Below are 14,099 nucleotides of genomic sequence, written 5' to 3' on the forward strand. Positions count from 1 at the left end.
ATATGTAAATATACACTACGTAAAAACCAGCTCTTCCCTCGACAGAGATGAATCATCCAGAAAACTAAAGCAGATAGCTTGCTATGGCCCACCGCCTAATAATGACAGTGTGGAGGATAGGGAGTCGTGTCTGTGAGCCATACCGCTAAAAGCGACAAAATAGCTGCTAAAACCATGATGGCTCTCAGCTCCAGAGGTCATCAGCCCCATGGGCTCAGGGCATGAAGACAAACACGGAAACACACTCCTCATTCTCCTTTACCTCCATCTTCACTCCTCTGGGAGTTCTGCAATCTTATTTAAGATCCCGTCTAAAGTCTTTAAATAGGGCTATATAGTGCTTACTTAGATTGTAGTGATGGCTTTGTTATAGTGATTGAAGATGGTGTCTGTCATACTGTGTGGCAATGTTTCAATGTATACAATTCTCAAGGCTGTCTTAAAGTAACTTTCCAAAATATGACCTAAAATTTATTCCAAAATGTGTAAAATTGTTTTCCTTTAAAAAATGGTTATCCAAAATGTTATCTTTTTTCTCTTTTTTCCTCTTCTCTCCCTCTGTGAAGAACTGATGAGCTTTGATCTGTCGTCTACCTCTGAGAAGCTGTCTCACCCCACCGCTAACAGACCAAAGATGCCAGGCAGGAGGTTGCCCGCTCAGTTTGGAGGAGGCCACTCGGTGAGTACGCACACCGTGAAATACCAACATGCTACGGAGAACACACAACTCTGCACACCCACACACCATGTGTTCATCTTGCTCCATACATTACATTGAGACATCAAATTCCTCTCAGAATTTCCACATGCAGGCCCTCTCTGTACAGTAAATGTACATCACCATATTCCATACCTCACCTTATCTGCACCTCATGGGTTGGGGTGAGATGGGAACAGGGTAGTAAACGTCCAATTGAAAAAACATTTGACTTACTTGAAGGGCTGAGAGAAGACTTGTCGGGTCGTTTCGATTGTCTTTGATTGACCGTGTTCCCTGAAGAGTAATGTGAAAGCCTTCCATTAGAAACAGGGGGACATGACAAGCCAGAGTGTTTCAGTCAGTGTCTGGCAAGGTGTGTCATAAACTGAGCAGACCTGTTGTGATTTGTTTTCTGTCTTCTCAGCCAAACAAGGACATCAGCGTGGAGAAAACCTTAAAGTTGGATGAGGAGGAAGCCCCCAAACCAAAGTTGATAGACACGAGAAAGGTAACGATGACATTGACGTGTCTGATTGTATTGGTCAGTGTCCGTCCTGTATTGAACTTATATGTTTGGTACACCATGAACCATTCCAGAACAACTATTTTGTATGTATGGATCAATGTCCCAAATGTACATTAGATCTATCTCAGTTCAGACACTTGTCATTCATCCAGAATGCATCCTATTGCTGCAAGTTAGTCACCTCAGCCAATGTTTTCCCTCAGTGGAGAATTGATACAGAGGACACAACACCCCAAAAGAAGAACAGCAAAGCATATGTCTCAGCTCAGAAACGGACTCAGGTTTGACTATAGAAATTAACTAATACATCCCATGAAAAATGGCCTGCAACCATCTTGTGGTTTTTAGTTATGTCATAGATATGTCTTGGAGACCTCTCTCAATGCCTCTGAGTAATCCCTCACTAATATGTCTAAATCATCCTCTTATCTTGATGAACCCTCATCCCTCCAGTACAGCACAGTCGCAAGCCTGGCGTACACACAAAAGTGTTGTGGCGTCCACATCACTAAGGACTTAACATGGTCCATACACACCCGTACAGTCGTGAAGAGGGCATGGCATCGGCCTCTTCCCCCTGAGGAGGCTGAAAAGATTTAGCATAGGCCATCAGATCCTCAAAATGTTCTACAACCGCACCATCGAGAGCATCTTGACTGGCTGCATCACCGCTTGGTATGCCAAATGCACCGACCTTGACCGCAAAGCCCTACAGAGGGTGGTGCAGACAGCCCAGTACATCACTGGGGCCGAGCTCCCTGCCATCCAGGATCTCTATATAAGGTGGTGTCGGGGGAAGGCCCGAAAATTTGCCAAAGGCTGCATCCATCCGAGCCACAGATTGTTCACTCTGCTACCATCCGACAAATGGTACCTGAGCTTCGGCTCTCGGACCAACAAGCTCAGAGACAGCTTCTACCCCCAAGTTATTAGACCGCTAAATAGCTATAATAACCCAAACTACCTGCACTGACTCTATCTTGCACTGACCCTACGCACACTCACTAGACCAGTGGTCACCAACCTTTTTTAAATCAAGATCTCTTTGAGTCAAAATGCATGTCGAGATATACCGCTCAGATGTTTTTTAAACATGACTTCAAAAACCTAAGCCTATTCAACATGAACCTATTAAAAACACTTACTTAGAAATGAGGTTTTGTAGTAGGCTATATGGCTAATACATTATCACTGCATATTGGCTATGTGGAATTGCCCTGCCAATGTTCTTCTCAGACCATTTTGAAATAAAAAAAAAATATATAATTGGTATGCTCATACTAGTAATAGATCATGTGTTGTATTACTTGTAAAACACAGCTAAGTGAGCATAATTTGCTTTTTTATTTTACTGGACTGATGTCCTGCATCTGATGGTCAGTCTGAGGGGAGGGAGAGGGCAGTGGTGAGAAAAGGGGGGACAGTCTTCCAGCTGATGGCGAAACTCAAGTCACGTTCCATTATTTATGCCTCATGCACCAATTCATGTTATTAATCCGATGTCCAGAGGAAGTTTAATATTACTCTATATAATAAAAGAGACTGCTAATAATAACAACGCAAGCTTATCGAAACACTGCTATAGTCATTCATTGCAGCTGCAGTGCTGGTTGTAGCGTGAGTGGAAGTAGCGAGAACACGCATTTTAAGGCTTATAAAATAAACGTGTTGAACAAGGTGTTGACAGTGCTGAATAACAACTTCAACATGAACTTACTCATAAAAACTGCAGCGCTTTGTTATATTCGTTGAGTCTCTCTCTAGTCATGGTTTTAAAAGTTTGGACATATCACAGTATTAACTTTCCTGTGCGCTAGATGCTTCTTTTTACATCTATGGCTCAAGGAAACTGTGCAGACACGGTGATCTGAGCTATCTGATTGGTGAGCAGTTGGCCTTTAGGCGCACTTGATTTGCTCTCTGGGCCTGCCAGGTAGGCGGAGTTCTACCTTCAGACACAAAATGGTTCAAAATGGGAACATTTTGGCTTCCCGGCGCTAGGGCTGCTGAAGCAAGTGCACCTACCGCAAGAATCACAAAATGAATAAAAAACTAGTAATGCCTTGGTGGAATGCCTCGGTGGAATGCCTCGGCGACCACTGCACTAGACTATATATACTAGAGGTCGACGGATTATGATTTTTCAACACCGGTACCGATTATTGGAGGCCCAAAAAGCCGATACCGATTAATTGGCCGATTGATTTATTTATTTATTTAATTTTTTGGGGGGGGGGTTTATTTATTTATTTTTTATATATTTTTTTGTAATAATGACAATTACAACAATACTGAATGAACACTTATTTTAACTTAATATAATACATCAATAAAATCAATTTAGCCTCAAATAAATAATGAAACATGTTCAATTTGGTTTAAATAATGCAAAAACAAAGTGTTGGAGAAGAAAGTAAAAGTGCAATATGTGCCATGTAAAAAAGCTAACGTTTAAGTTCCTTGCTCAGAACATGAGAACATATGAAAGCTGGTGGTTCCTTTTAACATGAGTCTTCAATATTCCCAGGTAAGAAGTTTTAGGTTGTAGTTATTATAGGAATTATAGGACTATTTCTCTCTCTACGATTTGTATTTCATATACCTTTTGACTATTGGATGTTCTTATAGGCACTTTGGTATTGCCAGTGTAACAGTATAGCTTCCATCCCTCTCCTCGCTCCTACCTGGGCTCAAACCAGGAACACATCAACAACAGCCAACCTCGAAGCAGCGTTACCCATGCAGAGCAAGGGAAACAACTACTCCAAGTCTCAGAGCGAGTGACGTTTGAAACGCTATTAGCGCGCACCCAGCTAACTAGCTAGCCATTTCACATCGGTTACACCAGCCTAATCTTGGGAGTTGACAGGCTTGAAGTCATAAACAGCGCAATGCATTGCGAAGGGCTGCTGGCAAACGCACGAAAGTGCTGTTTGAATGAACGCTTACGAGCCTGCTGCTGCCTACCATCGCTCAGTCAGACTGCTCTATCAAATCATAGACTTAATTATAACATAACACACAGAAATACGAGCCTTAGGTCATTAATATGGTCGAATCCGGAAACTATCATCTCGAAAACAAAACGTTTTTCCTGTCAGTGAAATACGGAACCGTTCTGTATTTTATCTAAAGGGTGGCATCCCTAAGTCTAAATACTCCTGTTAACATTGAAGGTTGTGCAATGTATGTCATAATTACGTAAAATTCTGGCAAATTAGTTCGCAACGAGCCAGGCGGCCCAAACTGTTGCATATACCCTGACTCTGTTTGCATGAGAAGTGACACATTTTCCCTAGTTAAAAGAAATTCATGTTAGCAGGCAATATTAACTAAATATGCAGGTTTAAAAATATATACTTGTGTATTGATTTTAAGAAAGGCATTGATGTTTATGGTTGGAGCAACGTGTAACTAAGCGATTATATGCAACGCAGGACAGGCTAGATAAACTAGTAATATCATCAACCATGTGTAGTTAACTAGTGATTATGATTGATTGTTTTTTATAAGATAAGTTTAATGCTAGCTAGCAACTTACATTGGCTTCTTACTGCATTCGCAGGCTCCTCGTGGAGTGCAATGTAAGGCAGGTGGTTAGAGCGTTGGACTAGTTAACCGTAAGGTTGCAAGATTGAATCCCCGAGCTGACAAGGTAAAAATCTGTCTTCTGCCCCTGAACAAGGCAGTTAGTTAACCCACCGTTCCTAGGCCATCATTGAAAATAAGAATGTGTTCCTAACTGACTTGCCTAGTGAAATAAAGGTATAAAAAAATATGTAAAAAATCGGCGTCCAAAAATACCGATTTCCGATTGTTATGAAAACGTGAAATCGGCCCTAATTAATCGGCCATTCCGATTAATCGGTCTACCTCTAATATATACACACAATATAATCTCTCACACTACATTGACACTCCCACACAAAACCCACATAGATACAGTACAAACACACATACCGACGCAACACAAACACACACATACATACACATTACACACACACACTCACTCACTTTTACACTGTACACTTTAGCCTGCCTTCATGTACATATGTACAGTAAATTACCAAAAGTATGTGGACACCTGCTCGGTTAACATCTCGTTCCAAAATCATGGGCATTAATATGGAGTTGGTCCCCCCCTTTGCTGCTACAACAGCCTCCACTCTTCTGGGAAGGTTTTCCACTAGATGTTGGAACATTTCTGCGGGGACTTGCTTCAATTCAGCCACGAGCATTAGTGAGGTCGGGCACTGATGTTGTGCGATTAGTCCTGGCTCGCAGTCGGCGTTCCAATTCATCCCAAAGGTGTTTGATGGGGTTGAGGTCAGGGCTCTGTGCAGGCCAGTCAAGTTCTACCACACCGATCTCGACAAACCATTTCTGTATGGACCTCGCTTTGTGCATGGGCAGCGTTGTCATGTACACTGTCGTCATTGTAAATAAGAATTTGTTCTTAACAGACTTGCCTAGTTAAATAAATAAAGAATAATGCTGAAACAGAAAAGGGCCTTCCCTAAACTGTTGCCACAAAGTTGGAAGCACAGAATTGTCTAGAATGTCATTGTATGCTGCAGCGTTAAGATTTTCCTTCCCTGGAACTAAGGGGCCTAGCCCGATCCATGAAAAACAGCCCCAGACCATTATTCCTCCTCCACCAAACTTTACAGTTGGCACTATGTATTCTCGCAGGTAGCGTTCTCCTGGCATCTGCCAAACCCAGATTCGTCCATCAGACTGCCAGATGGTAAAGCATGATTAATCACTCCAGAGAACACATTTCCTGTGCTCCAGAGTCCAGTGGCGGCAAGCTTTACACCACTCCAGCCAATGCTTTGCATTGCACATGCTGATCATAGGCTTGTGTGCGGCTACTCGGCCATGGAAACCCATTTCGTGAAGCTCCCGACAAACAGTTCTTGTGCTGACGTCGCTTCCAGAGGCAGTTTGGAACTCGGTAGTGAGTGTTGCAACCGAGGACAGAAGATTGTTACGCGCTATGCGCTTCACCACACGGCGGTCCCATTCTGTGAACTTGTTGCCTACCACTTCGCGGGTGAGCCGTTGTTGCTCCTAGACGTTTCCACTTCACAGTAACAGCACTTACAGTTGACTGGGGAAGCTCTAGCAGGGCAGAAATTTGACGAACTGACTTGTTGGAAAGGCATCCTATAATGGTTCCATGTTGAATGTCACTGAGCTCTTCAGTAAGGCCATTCTACTGCCAGTGTTTAGTATGGAGATTGCATGGCTGTGTGCTTGATTTTATGCACCTGTCAGCAACAGGTGTGACTGAAATAGCTGAATCAACTAATTTAAAGGGGTGTCCACATACTTTTGTATATATAGTGTACCTCAAACACATTGATCTGGTACTGGTATTCCCTGTATATAGCGCCATGTATTTTATATTTTATTTTTGGTTTATTATTTTTAAACTGCATTGTTGGGAAGGGCTCGTAAGCAAGCATTTTACAGTAAAATCTACACCCGTTGTATTCAGCGCATGTGAAAAATAACACTTGATTTGAGTCAAACGCACTAACGCAGATATTCGCACACATTCACCAAATCATTCTCTCTTTCATTCCTACACACGCACTCAGGTCCAGTGTAAGGCAGGATGTTCTCATTAGCACAGGAGGCTAGGCTACAGTCACACTGGGACACTCTGTTAATAACTTAGCTAGTTGTCCTGCAGATGCGTGATGAAGCGCATCCTCACTTTTCGAATGAAGACTTAGTTTCCATCCACGTGGTGTTTGTCTTGTTAGTGTTTCCCCAGATGATCAGCGGGAGACTGAGGGGAGTACAACGCCCTCCGCCTCCATGCTAACAACCTATTATAGTGAAAGCCACATGCCAACTGGAAAATGACAATTAGCCGCTGTGTGTAATGGGTCGGTGTGAGTCTGGGGATAACAGGATGAAGAAGACAGCATGCCTTCACTATAGAGAGTCCTGGGGATTTGTACGGTCTGTGGAGAAAGGAGAGGTTCTAGAATGATCAATGCCATTAGAAATGATCATTCTCGAACCTCTCCTTTCTCCACAGACCGTACAAATCCCCAGGACTCTATAGGGAAGGCATGCTGTCTTCTTCATCCTGTTATCCCCAGACTCACACTGACCCATTACACACAGCGGCTAATTGTCATTTTCCAGTTGGCATGTGGCTTTCACTATAATTGCACTTGAGGAGACGAGAGATTTTGTATATGCTTCACGTCCCCTCTTATTGCCCAAATTCAGGCACACCTTCTATTATTGGCTGACAGACCATGGGCTGGATGTTGTGGGGAAACTTCACAGTGGAGATATCATGATTTGGGAGCAATAAGAGCCCTTGTGATGGTCTATGTGAGGAGACCAGCCCCACTGGAGGCCCTTTCAAAGGACCCACCAGACCCGTCGTTTATCAGTACCACTCAAATCGAGTGAATAATCCCTGCGCATCAAGCCCCATAACTGTGGGCTCAGAACTCCTATAGGTTGAATTAAAGATTTTGACCCTCTGACAAAAATAAATAAATGAAAACCATATCCCCCAGACGATGGGAGGTTGAAGATCACAATATTAAAGCACCCCTGACATAACTTCAGAAGGAAGCACAGGGAATCAATTGTGTTCAGTCTAAATGAAATAGACGTCCGCAGCTTCGGTAGGTACAATAATGCTCAACAACAGTGTGATTAAAATGGCTACTGTAGCTCCCTCCTACGCAGTGATGTCTCGTGGCTAAAGACTAATGTATGTTATGACCAGAAACATTGACTTGATTAATTTTGAGCAAAGAAAGCTTAAAGGAGTGTCACAGCCAGGGCAAGAATATTTAGGATCCCCCTGTCCAGCTAACAGTATCTGTCTGGTGTCCACAGCCTTCCATGCACAGCTCACACTCCCAGTCTCCCGTCCTTAAGCCCAGCCCATCCCTGTCGGAGGGGCCAAAAGCCTACCTGGCGTCGGTCCCTGGCTGCAGAAGCCCCAGCCCTAGCTTCAGCCACAGCCCAGACCCCGGCACAGAGCCCAAACCCAGGGCAGAGCCAGAGGAGCAGAGGTCTGAGCTGGAGGACCTCCAATCCCAGATGAAAGAACTGCTGCTGTCTGTGGAGCTCCTCAAGACCCAGCAAATGTAACTAACTACCACTTTCCTTAGATGATGTTGTTCAGTTCCTACGTACTGCTCTCAAACTCTGACTTTAAAGGGATAGTGCGTCATTTTTGCAATCAAGCCCTTTTTTCCAAGCGAATGTTGCCTTGTTAAGATCCTTTAGCTTCATCATTATCAAAGCTAGCTAGAAATATCAGTCAACTATTTTTCTTTGTGTACCTTTTTCAGAATAATATTTTATATAGTGCCCTATGGCTTGTTTCTAGGGAGGTATATAGACGAGTCACTGTTAGAACTTGTGAGTGAAGCCTGGTCGGACAGAGCTGCTGGTGATGTGATCTTATCGTTGAGCAGATGCTAGCTAGGCAAGCACTGATGTGAACGTCTTGGCATTGCTTTGCAGGAGAGAGATGGCAGAGCTGAGAAGCGAGCTGGATGAGGAGAAGGTGAAACGAGGGGCCCTGCAGGTAAATTGATCTTTACATCACAGCTTGTCACAGTGTGTAAGCCTGACGGGTCCAGTCAGATAGTGAGAGATAGCTGTAGAGAGTGAGAGGTATGAACACACATTACTATTGGACACACCCACGCCGAGTACACACACGCACACACACTGCGGGATGCTTTATGGCCCTACTCGGCACTACCCAGGGAGAGACCCAGCCTACCACAACCTTGTCCATCCTTTTCCCCAGAAGCAGTGAAGGGAGGTACTGGTAATTTACCAAAGTTACTGGAATCTCCTGTCATTTTGGTAATTTATACTTGAATAACTTTTACATGTATTCATATATATATACATATATAAAATATAGTATTACATTTTTTAAATATCAGTGTCCATGGGGTTCGAGTGGATAGACCATATGGTTCAAGAGAAAACAGTGGCATTATTTTCAAATAGCTCAGCAACTCTTCCAATTTAGCTCGGCAACTCTTCCAACTATTTTTTCACAACTGCCACCAGTCTGTCCCCAAAACATTTACAACAAAAACATATTGACAGTCAAATAAATAAGTGTGAACATTTTTTTAAAGGATATGTCATGTTGAAACCCTCATACTAAACACCAATGGTATTCACAGTTTGTTTAGGATAATGTTTTACAGCTTTGTCATTCTATTTTTACATTTTAAAATTGTTAATATATTTTACATGTGATAAGGCCACACAGAGGGTCAGAGATGATTAGACACCTGTGATGATCTTAAGTACCCAAAAAAGATGTCATGTGATCATTCCATATATTCCTTGAAAGTTACCAAAATGGTGCCAGTTTACTAGCAAAATTTGAAGGTTTCCAGTAATATACTCTCGCTTTGCAACCCTAGTGGTGACTCATGATTGGACTCTATTATTCCTGTCATTGCTCATAGCTCTGTGCAGCCGTTTTAAAGCGAATATCCTGCAATTCTACAAATTATGCTATGCAGCTGAGAGAAAATGGTGCAGTATTAAAGCTAATTTCCTATGATTCTGCCATGGAGCTATGAGAACGCATTGCCGTTTTAAAACTAGTTTCCTGCAATTCTATGCATTTTGCCATGGCTAATGCTGTGTTTTTTTATACTCAGACATAGAATTTTAAGTTATTCCGGGCTGTCTAGCTTTTATTTTGGTTATTGTTAGTTCTCAAAGATGATATTATAAAAAAAAGATATAGGTCCATTATATTTTCTACACTTAAAGTGTTTTGTACATCCTGGAAATTACATATCTTTTTTAAATAATAATTACACTGTTTGCACTTAGGCGACCCAAAACAACACTTACACAGCCCACCCAATGATTACAATGACAGAAAAAATCCCTGCTATGCTATGGATGGGTTAATTTTCATCACAAGTGGAAATAATCCATTATAAAATTCAAGAGCTGATGCCCATACATACTTCCCTGTGAGGCTGATGGCTACGATGTTATCAGAATTGCATCTGATGCTGGTTTCGCATGAGAAAATGTATTAAAACACACGCTGTGTGTGTTCCTGCCTGCCTTTCAGATGGAGATAGAGAAATTAAAGGAGACCGTTCAGTCGACGTGAAGTCTGACCCAATCAGCCTGGAACATCAGTCACCTATCTGTCTGTCGCTGACCCCGCTGGGCAGAGACTCAGGAGGGGCACGATGGCATTCCTATAATCCTTTTAGTTATCAACCTATTCCACATTTGTAAGATTTACATTTTTGCACATGAAGGTTTTCTAGTTATATAAAGGTGTAATTAAATACAGATGTATATGTTTTTTTGTTATGTTTTAGTTTTTGTTTTGCCAACACAAATGATTGAGGCCTTACTTCTGTGCTGGACTGGCATTCTCTATGGGAATGTGTGAGGATTGCTGTCAATACTACTACTGAATCTGTATGAAGCGATAGTTTTTTTTTTTTTAGCGATTGTTTTCTTATTTTTTACGACTAAGTAGTTCATTTTAAGTATCCATGTTAGCGTCTTTAGATCATAATGAATGATATTGTGATTTGTCTGTTGCTATGGCGGCGTTGTACTCCATTGCTTTGGCATTAGGGAGATTTTTTTTTCTTTTCTTTCTAACATTCCTATCCAGGGTATCACTATTGTGCCTGTAAAAAAAATCCTAGTGTTAATATTGGTAGCTTACATTTATCAAACGGTTTAGGCTTGCTGCATGATATATTTTTTTAAGTCTACTGACGATGTGCTTACACAGAGGGCCGTTTTTCTCTTCTTGTACAATTTATGTGAAAAGGTTCTCTCAGAAAGAGCAATTAGTCATTGTACAGGTGAATAATATAGATCCTATATTTAGTACCATCAAATACAGCCAATAATAGCCATACTTGAAAAGAGCATCAGTGATTTACGGGCTAAAACTCTATTTTATTTCATGCCACTGTAAAAATTGGGGCTTACTCATTGATTGTTGTTCTCCTGTACGCCAAATGCGCTGACCCCTCTTTTATGAACCATATGCAGCTCTCTCCAACTCTTTTTCTGTAAAGGAAAGCCATGTGTACTTTGCTCACTCTTTAATCTCTTTCCATCCTCCCAGATGAGACCTGAAGTCCTGTATAGCAGTGACCTTTTGTGTGTCTGTTTCCATGTTGTCCTGAATGTGTCACATGTCTTTATGCTTTGACCAAGTGCAAACATGGAGCGTGGAGGCTAACTGGACAGTACACAGTATCTCTGCCATTTCTCAGTACTGTAAGTGAGAGGCTGAATAGAAAGGCATTAGGGAAGAGATCTACTTCATACAGAACGGTTAAGCTCTACACCGTACTTATGCACCGCCAACACCACTGTTTGTCATTGAACCATCTGTTGTGACTGTCTGTCGAATGGTATTGGAGGACTCCGAGACCCTGCTAGAGTTTGAGTTGAAAGCCTTAAAGATGGACGCCACATTAGCGTGAGCAGGGTGAACTCATGGAAGGAGTTCACACAAGGTGTTTTTGATGGTATGCATTCTGTGTACCGCTCAGACAAATCATGAAAGAAATCGCCTTTGATAAAAAGCATCGGTTGCATCTAGTTTATGCAGCAATTTGATGATTCTTAACGTGTTACTTAACCATGATGATCAGAAGGATGTTTGCCTCGACTCCAGATCCTCCTGAACACTGTGGATGGCCTTCTGTCTGCATCCTTCTGCATATTATATTTTAGCAAGTGAATTATTGCTTTACATTTTAAATATATAGTACCAGTCAAAAGTTGACACACCTACTCATTCCAGGGTTTTTCTTTTATTTTTACTATTTACTACATTGTAGAATAATAGTGAAGACATCAAACTATGAAATGACACATACGGAATCATGTAGTAACCAGAAAAGTGTTAAACAAATCAAAATATATTTTAGATTCTTCAAAGTAGTCACCCTTTGCTTTTACTTTGAAGAATCTAAAATATATTTTGATTTGTTTAATACTTTTGGTTACTACATGATTCCATATGTGTTATTTCAAAGTTTTGATATATACTGATCTCACAAAATGTCTTATCCAGGAAATTATATGTTGTCCTTCACAAGAGTACACCAAGCTGTGTACTATCCTCAGGCTTATCTTATCCCTTAAAAGAAAGCATTCCTGATCACGGGTGGTGTGTGTCCATGTGTATTCATGGAAGGAAGCCTGAGAGCCTGTGTGTGTCTAAGGTTGGATTTTAGGTTTGTAAGTGTGTTTGGCCTTGTTGACTGCTCTGGCTAAAATAAAGGGCAAGATTACATGCTGATCCCTAAAGCAATAAGAATCTGTAATGTCTTGTTTCCATCCCTCCATGTTTCGCATGGCTACATTCTAAGTTGAGGTTGAGTAAAGAGATAATCATGCAAAGGTATATACAGTATGTATATATAAAGAAAAGGCTATCCATGTAACGGTTATTTGACTTAATTACTGTACATTCCATTATTTAATGCAAAGAAAATAGAAAATATGTGCACATTTAACCTCTTCAAGTGATCTTGTTTACATGTGCTGTGAAGTTGCATGAAATTTGATTTTTTTTCCAAAATGAATAAATATCTTTATTTACACTCATGAGTACCAGGTTATTTTATAATCATTTGTTATTGTGTTATGTGATTTTGTCCACTGGTTGAGCTCGATCTTGTCTTTCCTCTCATCACTAGACATAGGTACACAACACCCTCATGGGGAGTCCTTTTCGTGGCTTGGTAAGCCAGAGGACATATTTACTCATCAGTAAATGGAAGCAGCAGAGAATATTGACACAGCTGAATTGATAGGTCCACATGTTATTACAATGAGGGAGTCTATCTTGGAAGCATATAGTATCTCTCCTGTCTATAGGATGAATCAGAGCTGACTTTATACAGTGCATTCGAAAAGTATTCGGACCCTTTGATTTATTTCCACATTTTGTTACAGCCTTATTCTAAGATTGACTCAATTGTTTTTCCCCTCATCAATCCACATACAATACCCCATTATGACGAAGCGAAAACAGGTTTTTAGAAAATGGCAAATGTATTCAAAATAAAAAAACTGAAATCACATTTACATAAGTATTCAGACCCTTTACTCAGTACTTTATTGAAGCACCTTTGTCAGCAATTACAGCCTTGAGTCTTCTTGGGTATGATGCTACAAGCTTGGCACACCTGTATTTGGGGAGTTTCTCCCATTCTTCTCTGCGGATCGTCTCAAGCTCTGTCAGGTTGGAGGGGGAGCGTTGCTGCACAGCTATTTTCAGGTCTCTCCAGAAATGTTCGATCAGGTTCAAGTCCGGGCTCTGGCAGGGCCACTCAAGGACATTTAGAGACTTGTCCAGAAGCCACTCCTGCGTTGTCTCGGCTGTGTGCTTAGGGTCGTTGTCCTGTTGGAAGGGGAACCTTTGCCCCAGTCTAAGGTCCTGAGCGCTCCGGAGCAGGTTTTCATTAAGGATCTCTCTGTACTTTGCTCCGTTCATCTTTCCCTCGATCCTGACTAGTCTTCCAGTCCCTGCCGCTGAAAAACATCCCCACAGCATGATTCTGCCACCACCATGCTTCACCGTAGGGATGGTGCCAGGTTTGCTCCAAATGTGACGCTTGGTATTCAGGCCAAAGAGTTCGATGTTGGTTTCATCAGACCAGAGAACCTTGTTTCTCATGGTCTGAGTCCTTTAGGTGCCTTTTTTGGTACCCTTCCCCAGATCTGTGCCTCGACACAATCATGTCTCGGAGCTCTACGGACAATTCCATGAACTGTCAACTGTGGGAATTTATATAGACAGGTGTGTGCCTTTCCAAATCACGTCCAATCAATTGA

At 41.7% G+C, this 14,099-nt stretch overlaps 1 protein-coding gene across 6 annotated transcripts in view; it reads left to right on the forward strand.

The window, feature by feature from the left end:
* LOC115192050 (CD2-associated protein) overlaps positions 1-11,816 on the forward strand; it is a 90,902-nt gene extending 79,086 nt beyond the window's left edge. For 5 of the 6 annotated variants that reach the window (XM_029750164.1, XM_029750152.1, XM_029750155.1 and 2 more), the window contains 5 exons: positions 567-679; positions 1,125-1,208; positions 8,106-8,359; positions 8,742-8,805; positions 10,342-11,816. In XM_029750164.1, coding sequence (XP_029606024.1) covers positions 567-679; positions 1,125-1,208; positions 8,106-8,359; positions 8,742-8,805; positions 10,342-10,383 — 557 coding nt within the window. In that variant the 3' untranslated portion in view covers positions 10,384-11,816. Of the gene's footprint in view, positions 1-566; positions 680-1,124; positions 1,209-1,429; positions 2,486-8,105; positions 8,360-8,741; positions 8,806-10,341 lie in introns of those variants that run through there. The other variant, XM_029750188.1, reaches the window with a different exon arrangement.
* Positions 11,817-14,099: the final 2,283 nt, after the last annotated feature.

This window comes from Salmo trutta, chromosome 1 (genome assembly GCF_901001165.1).
Source record: "Salmo trutta chromosome 1, fSalTru1.1, whole genome shotgun sequence".
In the NCBI taxonomy this organism is placed as follows: Eukaryota; Metazoa; Chordata; class Actinopteri; order Salmoniformes; family Salmonidae; genus Salmo; species Salmo trutta.